Source organism: Sinocyclocheilus grahami, unplaced genomic scaffold, assembly GCF_001515645.1.
Source record: "Sinocyclocheilus grahami isolate Dianchi unplaced genomic scaffold, SAMN03320097.WGS_v1.1 scaffold303.1, whole genome shotgun sequence".
Classification (NCBI taxonomy): Eukaryota; Metazoa; Chordata; class Actinopteri; order Cypriniformes; family Cyprinidae; genus Sinocyclocheilus; species Sinocyclocheilus grahami.
Genome location: NW_015505482.1, coordinates 1,017,177 through 1,037,848, shown reverse-complemented (window position 1 = coordinate 1,037,848; position 20,672 = coordinate 1,017,177). Strand labels below are relative to the sequence as shown.

The 20,672-nt window shown below is 38.6% G+C and overlaps 2 protein-coding genes across 2 annotated transcripts in view; both read right to left on the bottom strand.

The window, feature by feature from the left end:
* Nucleotides 1–7,900, bottom strand: part of baz2a (bromodomain adjacent to zinc finger domain, 2A) — a 47,222-nt gene extending 39,322 nt beyond the window's left edge. Inside the window, exons 1-3 of the mRNA XM_016293474.1 lie at nt 7,697–7,900; nt 3,130–3,259; nt 11–730 (exon numbers count right to left, since the gene is read on the bottom strand). Coding sequence (XP_016148960.1) covers nt 11–730; nt 3,130–3,259 — 850 coding nt within the window. The 5' untranslated portion in view covers nt 7,697–7,900. The remainder of the gene's footprint in view (nt 1–10; nt 731–3,129; nt 3,260–7,696) is intronic.
* A 5,190-nt stretch (nt 7,901–13,090) lies between these two features.
* ptges3b (prostaglandin E synthase 3b (cytosolic)) lies at nt 13,091–19,659 on the bottom strand. Its single transcript, XM_016293512.1, has 8 exons — nt 19,482–19,659; nt 17,176–17,289; nt 16,978–17,047; nt 16,774–16,872; nt 15,905–15,994; nt 15,719–15,775; nt 14,932–14,956; nt 13,091–14,017 (listed from the first exon to the last, which is right to left on the bottom strand). Coding segments are annotated over exons 1-8 (477 nt in total). The 5' UTR covers nt 19,484–19,659; the 3' UTR covers nt 13,091–13,997.
* Nucleotides 19,660–20,672: the final 1,013 nt, after the last annotated feature.

Here is a 20,672-nt window from a genome sequence, read left to right as displayed (position 1 = left end):
CTGCTTCTGCCTCCTCCACTGGCCATGTGATGGTGCTGAGGGCTTCCTCGTGGAGGCGTAAAGCTCTGCGCGGCAGGTGGTATCATCTGAGTCGGTGCTTGAGACTGAGTTGGGGCCTGCGGTTGGGACTGGTGCGATGGATGCTGGTAATACGGCATTCCATTAGGCATCACACCATAATGCTGCTGCTGCTGCTGTTGCTGCTGCTGGTGTTGAGGCGGGTGGTGGTGTGAATGGGGTTGGAGATGATGCGCCGTTGCAGACTGGTGCTGCAAGGCCGGAGGCTGCTGGTGATGCTGGGACGCTGGGATCCCCTGGCTGGGAAATGTCCCATACATGCTTTGAGAGTTATATCCCATGGGCATCGAAGATCCCCCCTGCGGCTGCCCAGGATTTCCCCTTCCCCAATACTGCAGCCCAGCGCCCGGAGATTGCCGGGACGGTCCCATACTTCCGTTGACTTGGTACGGTCCATGGCCCTGGAAGTGGAGCTGAGGCTGCTGTGGTTGTATCCCACCCTGGGAGCCAGGTTTCTGGAGCAACCCGTGGGGCGGGACGGGCCCCATCGCTGGGTTGTACTGAGACTGGCCCCACAGATAGTCAAACCCCATGCTGCCTGGGAGGAGATGGCTGCTCATATGAGGATAAGAGGAAGAGGGAGGGAGGGTGCCTGGCTGGCCGCTCCCACCTGCAGTAGTGATGCCGTTCACATTCATTTCGCCATTCAGATCTGTGTGACGAACAGCATCAATTAAAAACGGAGCATTAAAGGGATAGACCACCCAAATATGAAAATTCTGTCATTAATTACTCATCCTCATGTCGTTCCAAACCTGCAAGACATTCGTTCATCTTCGGAACACAAATTAAGATATTTTTGATGAAATCCGAGAGCGTTCTGACCCTCTATAGACAGCAAGGGAACTACCACAATTAACATCCAGAAACACAGTAAGGAAATCGTAAAAAAAAAAAAAAAAATCCATGTGACATCAGTGGTTCAACCGTAATTTTTTGAAGCCACAGAAATACTTTTTGTGCGCAAGAGAAAACAAAAATAACAAGGAGACGACAAATTGTTGAATAAAGTCGTTATTTTTGTTTCTTCGCGCACAAAACGTCTTTTCATGGCTTCAAAAAATTACGGTTGAACCACTGACGTCACATGGACTATTTTAATGATGTTCTTACTACCTTTCTGGGCCTTGAACTAGGGCTGGGCGATTTTTCAGATTTTATCGATTCATTCGATAATGAATTTTGCCACGATTATATTTTTTAGAAATCGAGGAATCGCGATTTTGAATAGAAATATTGCCAAACGTTAGAATTAGACACTTTGACTATGCCAATGATAACAGTAAAGAGAAAAGAACGATCGAACCGCATGTCGGTGCACGTGACTAACTGATCACGTGTGATGCGCTCGTATCACACAGAATGCGCTTTTGTGTTGACAAAGATGCGACGCGGGCAGTGGAATAGGAAAAACATGCAATAAGATGGGAGTGAACTTCTTTTAACTTGAGCGCCGCATTTTTAGAATGCCGTTTCATGCATGAGACACTGCAAGAGACACGAGCTCAACAGTCAGACGTGTCCATGTTTACACATAAAAAAACAATGGAAAAGTAGCATAGGCGAATAAAAAAAACCTGTGACTGCTACTGTACGTCTGCTATTTCATGTTTGCATCATGGTGACAGGCTGAAAGCTGCAGTTGTTTTTACAGAACATCTATAGTTAATGATAGTGTACTTGTGTTATACCTTCAGTCATTCTGAATTTGAATTTCCTTGATTTTCTGAACATATAATATGCATAAGACACGTTTGTACAATATGTATTTGTAGTTCATGCATCTTTTCTGCAAAGATATTTAACAAGTGATTTGTTTAACATTTACATCATGTTGACAACTTCATGGGTGGTGCACTTGGAATAGAATTTTCTTTAAATAGAGGGTTAATAACGAAAAAGTTACTTGAATCATGTTGTAGTTGGGTCAAAGACGAAAAAGGGTTTAAGCATAAAAACAATAAGTGTAATACTGCTTTAAATTGTTGTTGTTTTTCACAATAAATATCATACATTTTCCCCTGATTTACAGAAGACACCCACTAAAATGTAATTCAGTGTAACAATCTTGTCAGGCATATTTACAACAAAAATCAATTTATGACATTAAAAGACTAATTACTTTCACCCCAAATACTAATTAGTTGTAATTTTACATTTTTTAAATGTGCCACTATCCTAGGTTTTGCCCATTTGTCAGTAAGAATTTTTACTCATTTAAAACACAATAAAATGTCATATGCTCCCTTATTATTTTATACATTTAAATATGTACAAGTCAGAATAAGCATGTTGTTTGAATTTTTACATAAATATTGTGTTACACTGAATGACAATGTAACATTGTAATGTTTATTCTCCAAAAACTTATTTGAAACCTTAAAAGTAGACACTTTACTTACATTTAATGTGCTTTCTATGGACATATAATCACTTTTGTACATTTCTTTTGATGCGGACATCTTAATGTCTTTGACCCAGTTACATTTTCAAGTTGACTAATTAAAAAAATAATAAAATCGGTCAAAAGATCTAAAAAATAAAAATATCTAGATTTAAATTTTTTGCCAAATTGCCCAGCCCTACCTTGAGCGTGTGTCAGTTGCGTTGCTGTCTACGGAGGGTCAGAAAGCTCTGGGATTTCATCAAAAATATCTTAATTTGTGTTCTGAAGATGAACGAAGGTCTTACGGGTTTGGAACCACATGAGGGTGAGTATTCAATCACTGAATTTTCATTTTTGGGGTGAACTAACTAGATTTTAATTTTTTGCCAAATTGCCCAGCCCTACCTTGAGCGTGTGTCAGTTGCGTTGCTGTCTACGGAGGGTCAGAAAGCTCTGGGATTTCATCAAAAATATCTTAATTTGTGTTCTGAAGATGAACGAAGGTCTTACGGGTTTGGAACCACATGAGGGTGAGTATTCAATCACTGAATTTTCATTTTTGGGGTGAACTAACCCTTTAAGGGCTCAAAATCCACCACATTTATGGAATTATAGACAACATGTATGGATAAAAAATGAAATGCAAATACAAGACACAGACTCACTTTTCCCTTGCTGGGGGAAGCTCATGGAGGACCCGTTAGTAAAGAGAGAATCTCCTGAGGAATGCTTCATTCCTGAGTTAGCGGACACAGAAGAGTGAGGCCCGTAGTTGAAATGGTTATTTGCTTCCATCTGGCGGAAGAAAAAAAAAAACACAATTGAAAGATGATACGAGGCATATTTTTAGTATTAAGTTACTTTCACTTATGCCACGTTCTTATGCACAGACAACTGTAAATATGCCAATTGTCATCTGACTTCCCTAAAGTGTAAACACTGTCCCTGCATCTAAATATGCCTACTAAACATGATGTAAAATCAGTATTGTTGTGTCCCAAATGATACACTATAGCTACACTATGAACAATACAAGTTTTATAAAGTTATCTTGTCCATCATCAGAATCTGAAAGCGTGAAGTGTCCATTCCACACCTAGATTTTTTTGGTTAATTAAGTGCACTTCTAATTGAAATTTTCAGTGTGAACACAATCACACTATTTATACTACAAAATGTCACAGAATAGTGCATAAGGACACAAATTGAGATGCACCTTATGTCCAAATTCATAGAGTTCAATAAAACTAGGCGAAAAGTACCCAGATGAGCTACTACTTCAGATGAGATTCTGAAGTATGCATCTAAAGCACACTTTACTATCCCACAAAGGCCATGGGAGAGGATTATGAATGGCAGAGAAGCGATGCAACTGATGCTGTAGGTCACATGAGAAAGCCAACATGGCAAAAGCGGTACGCCTGGATTACATTCATACTACAACATACTTTTTTTTTTTTTATCAGTTGCAAAGTTTGTTCCTCATCAACTGTAGTGCCTACTAAAGTATGTGATTCTGTGATTTTCAAAAACATCTCTAACAATCTGATACAGCTAGGCCTGTCACGATAACAACTTTTTATTGTGCGATATATTTCCCCAGAAATAATTGCGATAAGCGATATTATTGTCATTTTAAAGACCATTTTATGCCACTGAATATATAATCATAATGTAACAGCATAGTAATGCAAGAAGGCCTACACACTTCCAAATGACAACAAACTTTTAATTTTTAAGAATATTTAGATCGTGGAAATTAAGAATCAAAAATATTAGATACCTTTAAAACTTGAATAAATAGTAAATAAACATTTTCTAACATAAAGTGCAAAGTAACAATTAGAGAAAAAAAAAAGAAAAATGCACAAAGAACTTGTATGGCGATTTTTCCATCTACAGATTTTTCCCTGACCTTCTTTTCTCTGTAAATGAAGGGTGCACACTATTGCTGAAAAACACAATTACTACTCAGCAGTCAGATGTCCGTATGCACAAAGGCACAGATCCCTAAACAAGACCATATCTTCAGATGAAACTTTGATTGTAGAAGCATTTTTAAAATTTGAAGTAGCACCTCATCACTACACCACGTTATGTACAAGAAGCTGCAAAAGACACAGACGCAAGTGGAATGTACAAAACACGGTGACAATAATTTTTAAAGGGGTCATATGATGCTTTTTTAAAGATCATTATTTTGTGTATTTGGTGTAACAGAATATGTTGACATGCTTTAATGTTCAAAAAACACATTATTTTTCAAATACTGTACATTATTGTAGGTCCTCTATGCCCCGCCTCTCTCAAACGCTTCGTTTTCTACAAAGTCCCTCCTTCCGACAAGCAGTCTGCTCTGATTGGCCAGCTGACCCAGTGCATTGTGATTGGCCGAACACCGCAAGCACTCGTCGGAAATGTAACGCCCCTTACCATAATCGTGAGCTTCATCTTTCTAAATAAATGTAAAGACAGAGCCCGAAAGGGGAACAGAGTCGCGTGACACAGTGATGAAGCTGGTATGTGTGCAGTACACAAGCCACGGTTAAGACAGTGTGACCCTCTCTCTCTCTCTCACACACACACACACACACCTCTCTCTCTGCATCTACTTTCGGAAGGCCAAATAAAGTGCTTTTGCTTTCGCCTAGAGAAACACACAGCGTCTCCCTGACATGCTGCTTCAACACTAACTGCGGTTACTGAAAACACGCCTTCTTTCTTTGCGTGAACATTTGGGCGCATTATGCAAATATTTCCACATAGTGAGGTAGATATGTGGGGGCGTGTTAGAACGAGCCGTTTTAGGGGGGCGTGGCAGTGTCTTAACTTTGATAAAGAATATCTATTTGGTTTTGAGACTTTAGTCTTCGCAACTTCCGGGATCTTATCTATGCACAATCAGCTTGTAACACTCCAGAGAGAAAGAAAAACTTGAAATCGCATCATATGACCCCTTTAAGTAAATATAATGGGCGATATTTTGCATCACCAAAAATTATTGAGGTCATGTACATATATTGCGTGACAAGTCGATATATTGATTACTGCGACAGGCCTAGATACAGCAATACTGGCTCAACTAGTATTCAAGTAAGTTTAGGGCAGGCCTTTCCATTTATCCACCAACGACAGGCAGGGTGTGGGATATATTCAAGAAACCTACTTTAAAACTTTAATGTCATTATAAACATTAGTCACGATAAACAGTACATGGTAATTTGACATGGATGAAAATGAGGCTTTGAGGAACAGAATGTTACTTGTTTATATATATATATATATATTCATTTTTGGCAGACGGTTTTATACGAAACAGCTTGCATCAGTTCAGTTATTCCCTGGGAATCGAACCGATAACCTTGGTGTTGCTAGGTCCATGCTTTTACAGTTCGAACAACTCAATAGGTTGTGCTTTTTGTTTGCCTTGGTGTCTGTCATTCAGCTGTCAAACCATTAAAAACACAGCATTACAAAAAAAAAAAAGTGGATCAGTGGACAATCCATTTTTGTGGCATAAATATTTGTGTAAATAAAAAAAAGTTAAACCCATGGAAAAAATGAATTTTAATTATTCCAAATAACCAGACTCACATTTCAACCCTTTCCTAATACCACAATTACCATTTTAAACAATAGGCAGATCCTTCTCATCTTTCTTGTACTAAAAATCTGCAGACTCCAACTCTCACCCAACCTTCGTTCACGAACCACAAGTGCTAAAGACAGCGGCTGCGTCTCAAAAACGAGCGATCTGCCCAACTATACGCGTTTATCAGCACTGCTGGCGCGCGCATCGCGTTCTAATGGGGTTTTCGGCCTCTTTGATGACACACAGAACGTTCGGAGCGCCCAGAACGCTGTGCGAGGCTTTGAGACGCCGCCAGTGAACACTGCTGCGGCGGACATCACAAATATTGCTCTTCACATCTCAACATAAAATGTCGCAGATAAAGCCGATGAGATGCCCGAGCAATCGCGTTAAATAACACGCATCTCACACGCAGCTCTCGTGCTGAACGCCAGCCTCAACCATTACACCTGACACATAACAACAAGTCAGTCCTGGATATTTTTTATCAAATCTAATTAAAACGACTTGTGCATTTAGATCAAATCCTGCGGCGCTGATTATTGTATGCGTGTCCATCATTAGCCACACGGCTAACTGTAAACATCAAACTCTAAACTGCGCGATTTCATTCAGAACGGCCGTGCGGCCGACATAGCGCCACTAAAAAGCAACACATACTTAGAAAGAGTGGTGTTTAATTAAATATCAAGCGGGAAATGTGAATAAAGAAACGACGGAGATGTTGGAATCGGCTAGCATGGAGGCTAACCATCGCACATGACCATGCGCTGCTTCCGATCACACACACACACACATATATATATAAATACATATCCACATCTGATCAAACTTCTCCAACACTAGAGCACCACAGCTCGGGGTAACCCAGCTCACATCTGCTCTAGTGTTCTGCGTTCATATAATTTCACTCTTGCACGATCATTAATTAATAACCCATACAACTGAGACAAGGAAACGAGATGCGGCCAAACAATAAACACACAAAGACATCGCTTTAAAATAAAAGACTAATTCTGTATTAACACACATGACCGCAAATAAAGATAGCGGGAAGGCGTTTTAGTGAAGAGCCTCATGAAAAGCTGGAGACATGCAGACACTTATAACATGCTGTTTTGATGTGAAGTTGGATTAAAGTGCTCGGTGTACACCAGCGACCAAACCAGGCCCGCGTCCCGCATCGCCAGCGTTTAAGAGACAATCATCGCCGATTAGCATTCATGTTCATTCAGTATTTAGACGCATGAATGAAATTGGGCTCGAAATCACTTTAACAGCGTTTAATCATCGACGAAAGCAAGTGCTGCGAGTTAAGCGAAAGCAGCAGCTCTTATTTACATAAGCACGGGTTTGTGCGTTATTTAAATAATTAAAGACGCACAGATAAAACGGGCTGATTATATAAATACAATAGAGTCTGAGCTGTAAGACATTAGGGGAGGCTTCTCGTGTTTTTAAAGCTCGTCTCCACGAATGCGACGTTAAAGACGGACGTTCATCGTCTCGTGTCAGAAGGTCATGTTGCGTTGATTAATTCGGGTTATCTTCCCGATGTACGCTAAGAGAAAATGAGGCAGCATCACCCACACAACACTGTCTCAAAAGTTTCCCGTATAATGATAATAAAACTGCCCAACCTTGATGCCTGCCGACCGCGCAGGAGACGCGGAGTGTGGCCCCCGGCAGAGGACCGATGTGGTGAAGAGGGTGTACGCGATGTAAATAATAAACGCCTAAATCGCTAACCTTTGGGTTTCAGATTTGCAAACATGGCTGGTACTGTTTGAGCGCAGCCATGATCACAGACGAGAGAAAGAGAGCGAGCCGAAAGAGGAAGTGAAGCAGCGCGCGCCTCCGGGTCCCAGCGCCGGCCGGGTAACGTTAGAGGAGAGGAGAGGAGACCGCTGCCCTCTGACACGAACCAGTCTCTCAGAAAACAGCTGTGCACACACCACAATACCCCTGTGAACACGACTGTCATGAATGTGCACTTGTAGTGTACTTAAATCAGATTATATAATATTACTGAAGACCATATGTGACCCTGGACCACAAAACCAGTCATAAATAAGGGTGATGTTTTTTGAAATTGTGATTTATACATCATCTGAAAGCTGACTAAGTAAACTTTTCATTGATGTATGTTTGTTAGGAAAGTTTTCCTTTCTCTTTGGAGTGTTACAAGCTCTTGGTGCATAAAGAAGATCTGTAAAATTGCAAAGACTAAAGTCTCAAATCCAAAGAGATATTCTTTATAAAAGTTCAGAGTCAGCCACGCCTACCTAAAACGGCTCGTTCTAACACGCCCCCACATATCTACATCACGATGTGGGAAGATTTGCATAACGCCGCCCAAATGTGCATGCAAAGAAAGAAGACGTAACTTTTATTCTCGCTGTAGTTTTGTTGTTAACGCTGCAATCATGTCGTGAAGGCGCTGGTCTTCCAAAAGAGGACGATATCGCTTCGTCATGCCTGGAGCTGACAGCAGCCCGAGGTCGTCACATGTGGTTGCCGCAAGCATCACAGTATGGTAAGGGGCGTAACATTTCCGTCACACGCTTGAGGTATTCGGCCAATCACAACGCACTGGATAGCTGGCCAATCAGCATACACCTCGCTTTTCAGACCGATGAGCTTTGTAAAAATAGATGCGTTTCAGAAAGGCGGGGCATAGAGGAGAAACAATAATGTACAGTATGTGGAAAATAATGTGTTTTTTTTACCTTAAACCGCATAAACACATTTCATTACACCAAATACACAACATAATGTTCTTTTTAGCAACATCATATGACCCCTTTAAGAAAATCACCTTTAAAGTTAAGTTCCTAGCAATGCATATTACTAATCAAAAATTAAGTTTTGATATATTTACGGTAGGGATTTTTTAAAAACACGATCTTTACTTAATATCCTTTTTGGCATAAAAGAACATTTTATCATTTTGACCCATACAATGTATTTTTGGTTTTTGCTACAAATATACCCGTGCGACTTAAGACTCCAGGGTCACATATAATATTACTGAAGGCCACTTAAGTGTATATAAAGAGAATTCATTTTCATGATTGATTCTTAACACTTAAATACACTTTTTAAAAGTGTCATTTGTAATAATGTCAAACTGAAAGGTTTACATTTCAGATCATTGTTTTAGATAATCTTTTGTCATGCTTCAGAGAAGTAGGCTACTTGATTATTATTTTAACTGTAGTGTTATTTGACTTTACATTTAATGTTAATGTATTTTAAAAGACCAGCGACCCTACAGAGGGTAAGCAGTTTGGAGAATGGATGGATGGATGTTTTAAATACTAAATTGAAACTTCTGCTACAAATGTGTAGCCTAATTATAGCCTAAATATATTTAAATAGGCCTACATGACGTATCAACATTAAAGTATATTTTATTATAAATGTTTGTCAGTACATTCAGCAATACACTTTATTTCCACACACAATAAAAGTAATTATGAAATTACAAAGATGTATTAAAATTATAAAGATGTCATACTTAAATGGGTCAAAAACCCTCTTAAGTTCAATTAATTGCATGCAATATAAATGTAAACTATAATACATTTTCATTTAATTAACATGCAGTTAAGTGTCAGAAAACGCTTCATTCAGTTCGCATATTCTTTTAAAGTATTATTTTCCATAAAAAATAACTCTTTTTAAAATTATGCAAAGCAGCTTCTGAACAGACAGCTAGATTTGATGAATACCCATACAAAACTGGTTGACTTTCCCAAGCCCCTATTGGTGGAAAAATTATTATTATGATATTCTCATATTCAGTTACAAATATACGGAAAAGCTTTCCCAAATACTCTGTCTGTCTCCCATTGCTGTTTTATTCAGCAAGGATGCAATAAATTGGTCAAAAAATAGTAACATTCATACTGTTACAAAACATTTTTGTTTCAAATAAATTCTGTTCGTTTAAACTTTCTATTCATAAAAGAATCTTGAAAAAGGACAATCACGGTTTCCACAAAAATATAGAGCAGCACAACTTTTTTCAACATTGATAATAATAAGAAATGTTTCTTGAGCAGCAAATTAGCACATTAGAATGATTTCTGAAGGATCAGGTGGCACTGAAGATTAATGAGTAATGATGCTGAAAATTCAACACTGAAAAAATAACAGTAAGAATTTTCACTATGAAATTGCTAGTAAATTTATATAATACACTGTGAAAAATATTCCGTAAAATTTACGGTAAAAAAACGGCAGCTGTGGTTGCCGGAATTTTACCGTAAAAAATATGGCAGCAACGTTTTAGGTTTTACCGTTTTAACTTAAATATACCGTAATTTCATTAACTGATATAATGTTAATATACCAACCTATTGAAGTACTGAAATCTGTTTTGTACCTTTGTAATACACTGATAACCACCAAATGCAAGTAATGAGAAAGTCACATGATGAACCAAAGCCCATCACAAGCAGCTTTTAAATAATAACATATATAGAAGGTGCACAGTGTCATTCACACAAACACTAAACACCATCACGATAACACACATGAAACTGAAATAATGCAATAAACATTCATTTAACAACATTAGGTGTAACACACAACCCTAATATACAAACCTGATAAGAAAAAACTAAGAAGAAACATAGTTATTTAAACAAAAAAACATCAAATTTGAAATGTCACACGGGTAATTCTTTTTCACTTCCAAAAACGGTATACTACCGTAAAATTAATGTCCAATACATGTAATGTACAATACAGTTTTTCACCGTATATAGTAGGGGAATTTACCGTTAACCATTTAACAGGTTTTTATTGTAGCATCTTTACAGTCTTTTACCGTTAAATTCACGGTCATTTTGCCTCTGACTGGCCAATACACAGGGCCCCAGTCAGGTTCTGGCCCTGTCTCAAATCATATTCTTAAGGAATTCTGATGAGCATCATCGCACATGACTGTACGACTCCATAAGACAGGTGTCCCATGTAACATTTTAGGTTTCATTTGGGACAGGGCGTCATTTTTGCTGCTCATATGTGCTATAGGGCTGTCACACAGACACAAGTGTGTGGTCAGTTTTCCGCACATTTTACACATGTGGCACTCCAAAAAATTACTTATACAGCATTGGTAAAAACCCAAAACTTAAAAAGGGACCTCATTTGTCTGCAGCTATTTGCTCCATCCATTGACTCTAAAAAAAATAGATATACAAATATGAGTGACAGCTTTTTTAGTGATTATGAACAGAGCGCTCTTTGCGCCATAGCAATGGACGCCACTATAGATATAGCCTATTAGTGGCGTCCGTTGCTATGGCGCAAATATATATATAGTTAGAGCACCCTCACTGATTTAAGAAGCACCCTCAGTGATTAGATTCTGGAGCCGGGCCTGGGAAGACGTCGTGTGTTTATCGAGCGGAACAGAATGCTCTCAGGCTTTAGGGCCCAGCGCGGTGATGCTCAGCCTGAAGTCACTGGAGAGGAATGGATGCGCAGCCACAATGCGGCTGTAGGAAGTGATGGTCCTCTACTGATATAGGTAGAGGCCATGCCACTCATCCAATATGTAAGCGACTGCATTAACAAAGAATATCCCCTTTTTAAATAGGCGACCGCATTTAGCATGGCAGAAAATGATAGATAGGCTACACCCTGCTAAGGGTTGGTGTGAAGTGAGAGGTGTCCGCATGGCGCTATAAGCCTAGCGCGCGCGTCGTTATGAACCCATCATCATCCTCATTATTGCACCTCCTTCTTGACCTCGCGGCGAAACGATGTATGAACGCGCGAGTTGTGGATGCTTATGAAGTACGCCTCTGGAAACACGGAATTGGCTTCATGCTTGCTCAGATATCCCATCATCACCATTATCCCCTTGAACAGGTTACTGAAGCCAGGTTGCCTGAAGAGGAGTCTTTACAATAAGGCTCCATTTGTTAACATGAAAAATACCCCTAAAGCATTTATTAATGCTCAATTCAACATTTACTAATATTGTTCACATCTAAAGGTGTATCTGTTAAAGGAATATTTCACCTCTGATTTGCTGAAAATATACTCACTCTCAGGCCAGCCAAGATGTAGATGAGTTTGTTTGTCCATGTTAACAGATTGGAGAAATGTAGCATTACATCACTTGCTCACCAATGGATACTCTGCAGTGAATGGGTGCCGACAGAATGAGTCAAAAAACATCAAGATAAGCCACAGCAGGACTATGCTTATGAAGTACGCCTCTGGAAATATTGGCTTCATGCTTGCTCAGATATCCCATCATCACCATTATCCCCTTGAACAGGTTACTGAGGAGTCTTTACAATAAGGCTCCATTTGTTAACATGAAAAATACCCCTAAAGCATTTATTAATGCTCAATTCAACATTTACTAATATTGTTCACATCTAAAGGTGTATCTGTTAAAGGAATATTTCACCTCTGATTTGCTGAAAATATACTCACTCTCAGGCCAGCCAAGATGTAGATGAGTTTGTTTGTCCATGTTAACAGATTGGAGAAATGTAGCATTACATCACTTGCTCACCAATGGATACTCTGCAGTGAATGGGTGCCGACAGAATGAGTCAAAAAACATCAAGATAAGCCACAGCAGGACTCCAGTCCATCAACGATGGATTACAAAAACAGCTTTTCACTGCACTGGAGTCCTGTTGTGGATTATTGTGGTGTTTTTAGCAGCTGTTTGGACTCTCATTCTGACGGCACCCATTCACTGCTGAGGCTCCACTGGTGAGCAACTGATGCAATGCTACATTTCTCCAAATCTGTTCTGATGAAGAAACTAATTTACATCTTGGACAGTTCACCTAAAATTGAACTTGTGTCATCAGCTACCACCCTCAAATCATTTCAAACCTGTATAATGTACTTTTTTTCCATTTTGAAAAACAACAGTGAACCCAATTTAAATTTTTTTTTACTCAAGTTAGGATTGAAACTATGGTAAATGCTGGCCATTTTGATTATTGGGTGAACTGTCAATTTAACTGTTCAGCAGAGAAAGTGAAACGGTAAGCATCGAGTGGTTTATTAGAAATATGTTGACAAAATCGAAAGCTTTTTTCTTTTGAAAACATTGATAGGAGTCTAGCAATATGCACACATAGCCCTGTCTAGCACCTAATTTTGATAGTGCAAACTGATTTGGTCTTTTTGTTTTAGATTTGATTGGAAACATACAATACCTTTCCGTTTTCCCATCTTTTACATTTGAAGACATCAAATATCATACTGCAGTCACAATATGAAAGACATTAATGGTCCAATACCAAATACAGTACTAAAACTGTTTGAAAACAGGACTTTGGGGAAATTGATCATTTTGGAGAGTCAGAAAATATCAACATCCAACAAATCTGGTACCACCTCGAGACGTATGAAAAGAAGTACTGTATATTAGGGCAGTGAGTCTTATGTCTAATAACTGGAACTTACAGTTTCCAAAATCCATAATCATTCTTATGCTTTAATCACAGGATTTGCAAGACACAAACTCTCTCCACCTCTGCAAAGTTTCACTTTTCATTTTAATTTCAATGCCTTACAATAAAAAAAAAGAAACTTTCCATCACATCTATTGCTTTTCAGTTGAAAAGAAATATGAATACAGTGCAGTTTTTCCAAACAGTTTAAGTATACATGTTTTTAGCAAAGATTAAAAAAAAAAATGAAGCCAGGACTGGTCATAAGGAGAGGGACAACGAAGCGCTGTACAACAATATGCATATTAACTCCCAGCAGAGGTTTATGACGATCTTCTGGAGTGCAGCCACTGAGACAGAGCTGATGCTCATGAACTCAACGGTCCCACTGAATCCAGCTTTGCTCTCTTTCAGATCAAGTAGCATTTAGGTGACAGCTTCCTCTTTTCATTAGGTCATCCCCCTCTCCTCCTCTCTCTGTCCACAACGTGCCAGTCGCTTATTCCAGATCTGGCATTTCTGGAGAAAAACACCAGCATGTTAACGAGTATAAAAACCTGTCATAATTTTACTCTCTTTTGTTGATCCAGCTTATACAAGTTTCTTCAGTAAAACACAAATGGAGAAAATCTATTATGCACTGGTTGCTTTTCTTGCAGTTACAATGAATGAGGACCAGAGTTTAAGCTTTCAATAGTGCTTTCGTTTCTTTTTAGAGCTTGCCAGGACATTATAAAATTATTCATAAATTCACCTCCGTATTCAAATGGCAACAGTCATACGACTTTGGAACATCAAGAAGGACGGTAAATCATTTTCAATATTTTTTCAGCATAATGAGTCAAGATAATACAAAAACACTTAAAGGGACAGTTCACCCAAAAATGGAAATTCTGTCATCATTTACTCAACGTCACGGCCTTTCAAAACGTAAGTAAGAACAAATACATATATTTTTGTGTCCAACCATTGGAAGTCTAGGCTTCAAAAAATACATAATGATATCGTACAATTAATCTACATGAATCGTGGCGCTCAAACATGCTTATCTGACATGCAAGAACCAGTGAGGTTTGTTCTCAAGCATCACGCAAGCACAGCCGAGTTTCTGTTGACCATATTTAAAGTGCTCTTTGCATACGTGTCGATCAATGTTTAGAAGTGAATAAATATATTCATCATATAAACTGCTCGTGTTTCTTTAAAAGACTTCAAACCCCCTTGATTCATATGGATTGTTTATTGTCTGCAAGTACTTTTTGGCTTGAAAATGTTGATTTCATAGACAATTGATTAAATGATTTCAACGGATGGCCAAAAATTATGAGAATATTAAAAGTAAAGTACACTTTTGGGTTTAACCATCCCTTTAAAACAGTAATGGCTCTGAACGTACAAGCTAGAAAGAAAAAAAAAAAAAGAGGAAAACTTACTTTCTTCATCACTATCAGCTGATTCCTGAAAAAAATATAGTCATTAAATAGCAGGAAAATGACGTACATGTTTTAAGGCAGGAATGGGCCACTATAGTCAATTAGTGATATGGTTTTGTTTATCTTTTTGTTTTAGTTTTAATATTTACTGTGCTTTGAAGAGGATCAATTTAGAGCTGTTTTAGCCTGATGTCAGCATTTTAGACTGTCAGCGCAGTAAATACTTGTTTCTAAATTCCTCTCCTTTAAGGTACTTTCAAGTTAAAAACATCTCCTGTCAAAAGAGACCTCTGCGTTCTGTTCCGCTCCACCTCTTATAAGAAATGCATCTGATTGGACGGGACCCACCCTAAATGAACCTAATTATACTGGGATTCCTCAAAGTGATGACTAATCATTCAGACAACCCAACTAGTAAAACAACTAGTTAATTAAAAATGTGGTTTAACACATCACTAGTTTCAGCTGAAACTTGACTCGTGTCATTCCAAGCCAGTATGATTTTTGTTTTCTCAGTGGAAAGGAAAAGATGATATCCTAAAAAGAATGTTTTTTGTCTATGCAATGTTGTTTTGGACCACACTGACTTTCATAGTATGGACAAATTCATTTGACAAAATGACAATATGAAAGTCAAAACTAAAACATTGGACCACCTTAACTTTTATTGTATGAAAAAAAAAAAACATGTTGGGTTGGAATGACATACGGCTGAGTGAAAGATTTGGATTAACTATCCTATTAAACTAAACTTTATTATACATATGAAGAAACTATTAAATCTTACATCATCTGCTCCATCTAGGTCAGGTAAATCATCCTCTCCTCCCATGTTGCCCATCATCTAAAACCAACAAAGCAAGTCAGTACACCACATTCATTACAGACGTATTCTTCACAAAATTCCCATAATAATAGGCAATACTGCCAGGAGGTGAATTATAGTTTTTTTTTTTAACTAAAAAGTACTAACCTCTGAAAAGCGATCATAGTTGGACAAATCTTCCTCTGAATCATCCTCCCAGTCTTTCCAGTTGTTGAAGTCAACACTAAGCCAGTTGAGCTGTAGACAAAATTCAAGCGAGACAAACAAAATACACGTACATTAGGGCTGCACGATTATGACAAAAATCATAATTGTCGATTATTCCCTTGAAATTGTAATTGCGATTATTAATTACGATTATCACAATTTACATTGAATGACGTTTACACCATTGTTTGATGCAACTGCACGCCGTATTTTTATATGAAAATAAACAAGCTGAGAACACTCTAACTGAAAAACCTTTAGTGCTTTTCTATAGTATTTAGCCTCAAATGTCAAATATACATCGGATTGGTTTCTTCTTTAAATTATAAAAAAGTAAAAATATGAATGGTATTATAGTGTTATACTAAAACTAAAATTTAAACAATGGGAAAAACCCTTAAGATAACATGTAGAAATCTTAAGCACGCAGAATAACATAAGTGGACTTTTTACGACTTTGGACTTGGAACGATTACGTAATTGTGGCATCCATAACTGTAATCGTGATTAGAAATTCGATTAATTGCGCAGCCCGAACGCATATCAAGTTTGATCAGTCAACAATGCAAGTACGGATGCACTGGCTGATACGATTTTATACAACAGGTTATATGGAAAATAGTTAGAGGCATTTGGATTCATGTACTTATCTAGAGGCATATTTTCATACAATACAAAGTAGAAGTTAATTGTTAAAACCAACACAGTTTGAGCTCAAATTGTCAAGATATCTGACATAGTCCTTAATCAAATAATGACAGTGTTAACTGTAAATACTGCAGTGACAATAAATAGGGAACAGCACTTGCCTTTGCTTTGTCTTTTGTTAACCTGGGCCAGGATTTCCCTGACTCCGCTTTCCGTAAACAGCACAAGATCGACCGGTCTGTACGCCTGTGTTTGGACCCCTGAAAATAGAAAGTCAAATATTACACAAAATGTGCTCATCCTGAGATGAGCATCCCACTGGGGGTAATCTGAAACGGGAGCTCTCCACTGTGTGCTAAACTCACATCTTGATCGATGGAATCAAAAAGGTCAATTTCATTTGAGTACTTAATGTTATCCGTCCCACTGAGACAGCTGAAAGAGAGCAGAAGACAGCATTAGCCGAGCCACAAAACACTCATAATACAGCATAGAATCTAAGGCAATGACAATAAAAAAGCCTTTTGTGTTTTACATGGATGACTGTAGCTACAGCAACATACCTGAAACCAAATTTGGACTTTTCAAAATTGACATTCACATCCTTGCTGTCCTCCACCAAAAACTCGATGAAGACACAGTCCCGTCTGTCGTACCACTTAGCAGCTGCTGGATGCCTGATAAGGGAAATTTGTATTTGAATTAAAGCTAAAACGGATAGGATAATTTACAGATAACAATTTTATATGTGGATATAATCACTTAAACAGGATCACTTAAATACTGGATAGAATATGTTGACCAATCAAGCTGATATTTGATCAGTTAAGGTTATAATATCTTGTCAGCAAACATGCTTTTCCCCATTTATTGTCAAAGACACTGTTTTTCCCATACATTTAAGCAAGTATTGTGTATTTAAGTTGCAATTTTGAGCATCTCTTATTCGCAATCACTTCACTGTATAATATATTCAAACATTTGGGGTAAGATAAAAAAAAACAGAAATTAGGATTGCAAAAAGGTGGAAACTTTCTGGAAACTTTCCACCCCTTTGCAACCCTAATAGAAATTTATTTTATTCAGCAATAACACATTAAATTGATCAAAAGTGACAGCAGAGACATTTATAATGTTAAAAAAAGATTTATATTTCAAAAAAAATGCTGTGCTTTTGACCTTTCCATTCATCAAAGAAACCTGAAGAAAAAAATCTATCACGGTTTCCACTTTCCACAAAAAATATGAAGCAGCTCAACTGTTTTCATCTTTGATAATCATGTTTCTTGAGCAGCAGATCGGCATATCATACTGATTTCTGAAGGATCATGTGACACTGAAGACTGGAGCAATGATGCTGAAAATTCAGCTTTGATCACAGGAATAAATGACATTTTAACATATATTCAAATAGAAAACTGTTAATTTCAAATTATAATAATATTTCACAATTTTGCAGTTTTTTCCATATTTTATCATCAAATACATGCATCCTTTGTGAGAGACTTACTGCCTTGCAAAATCTGAATGGCACTGACACAGACTGACATTTATAAATATATTGTATAAATATTACTTTCTATAAAGTTATCAGAAAATAATTTGGGAGACATTTTGTCTTGCTGTACAGCAAAATAGCGTTTTTAATTGTATTTTTGATCTAATAAATAAGAGACTTCTTTAAAAACCATTACAGATCACAAACATTTTATTAATAGGCCTAATCTTTCCATTAATCTGTTCCACATGGTTACCATTAATATCCTTAGCAAAATATGTATCATTAAAAACTGCACTGTCCACCTTGCTCTCTAGTATCAGCATTGTCCAATAAAAGTCAACCACTAATTGAAATATTAGGCGTCAAACGTTCCCCACAAACACTACTTGTACAGTGAGGCAAAGAAAACTCAAATCAGACCGTCTGTAAAGAGCAGTTATCTGTGAGACACCAGCACTTCTGCCTCAGCTCCTGCTCCTTTCCTAAAAGACTAACCCTAACCCCAGCCCATGCTGTACTGAGTGACTCACCATTTAGCTCTGCAGCCAGTACACACTTAACAACAGTGGCATTTACTCAATTCCATCCTCATAATAAATGTAATCCTCATACTGTACATGCCCATAGGACTAAACTAATTAACTGATGTGAAATACCATCAGGGCACGACCTGCTTTTCTTTTTTATTAAGATAATATGATCACATGACTTCCTGATATGACAATCTGAGTCCTAGGAATGTCTGCCATTAAAATAAAACCTGCACCTTTATTTGAAATCGCAGACATCTGATGAGAGGCTCAGACATGGTCTCTGTCTTCGGGGATGTGTGAGTGATTGTCACTTATTGATTCATTCATCTGGCCCTGAAGCACGTGCAGGAGGCGCTCGTTCTCACGATGCATTCAGCCATAAACGAAGCTAAAAGATCAACTCCGTCACACTAACAGCGCTCTGAGCTTTTGTCGATACTGAAAAACACAGTTTTACAAAGATTTGCGCGTTTATGAACAGACCCGAGCGGCGAAGGAGGCAAGTTAACATGCTAACACCGGTGAGCTGATACAGGCTAACTGTAACGAGCTAGCTTACTTTACATTACACACATTTCAGCAACTAGCACAGCTTTCTGAACGTAATGCTCTTAGATCTGGTGTTTAATAAATCCGCCGATACTTCCACTACGTTACCGGATAGTTTAAGGACTAGGAGTGGAGTGAACGAGTCGTGCAGAAGTAACGCTAACTTAGCTAATGCTGGCTAGCGATACGCTTCACAGTCTACGCAGTTTCTCAGTACTGGGTTCAGTGGCGAGCTGTATTTCGCATACATCAGTACAGATATTTTCCACAGAAAGCGCAGACTTACATGGCTTTGGCGGCTGTGTGTGTGTCTGGTCGGGGTTTCTGGTGTGTTCTCCCGGGGTTTGACTGTGTTCTGGTCTGACTGGCGGGCGATGGGCGGAGCCTCAAACCACGCCCCTCCCGTCGCTGGACTTTTCTAGAGCTTCCGTTTGAACCGAGCGGCAACCTCCCGCTCTCTCTCGTGAAGCCAACACGGAAGTGACTTAAGCCTTAAAGTTCTGCATAATTAAGGGCGTGGCCACTTGAGTGGCAGGTGGATTGCCGCTGCTGTCACCACCGTCGAGCTAGGTGGGCGTGGTTTCAGCAACCTGCTCCCGCCTCTTTGCCCATCTTTGATTATCCGGGAGTGACGTGCCAAGATGGCGACGGCCGGCTCCGCCCACTTTGAGCTTCAAAACCCTCTTCAGGAACCTACGGGTGAGGTCACGGACACTACATCCATGTTTTTATACAGTCTATGGTTAAAAAAAATTAAAACACAGTCTATGGTTTGAACGCTTAAAGGTCCCATATTGTCAAAACTGAAATTTCCTGGCTTTTTTTCATGATAACTGAGGTCTAGGAGCTATTTAACTACCATATAAGTTTCAAAACAGTCAGTCCGCAGTAAAATGCGCAGAGCCTGCTTAAAGTAGCTGTGATTTTAACGAACCGTTGTGACTCCTGTAAAAAGTTGACGTCAGAACTACACAGTCACCGCCTTCAGTCGCCACCCCGAGCACCGCCCACCGTCCCACTCTCCTTTAGCCACACCCCCAGACAAGATCGCATCCATGCCATTGCTGAGCAACAACAACACAGAAACATGTCGAAAAGGTTAACTTTAACCACGAAACCAGATCGGCCGACCAGTAACGTTACACTCTCACTCAAAGCATGGACGATCTGACAGGATTGTTACTGTGAGGTGGATCACATCTGACGTGTTTAGTAAAGACAAACTCACCGTGTCTATCTAGTCATGATCAAGATGTATATACATTTCAGTTTCAGCAGGCAACTATTTTTACAGCTACATTATTGTCCCAGCCACAATTAATCACAACAATGTACTGTATATACAATTACAAATGATTACATATAAATGGTCAGTTTGTTGTTTTATACACATGACATTATTTCATACACGATATAGTCGTGAGATGCAAGAAACATAGACATATGGCAAGAAATCTGTAGACACGCCCATAACAAC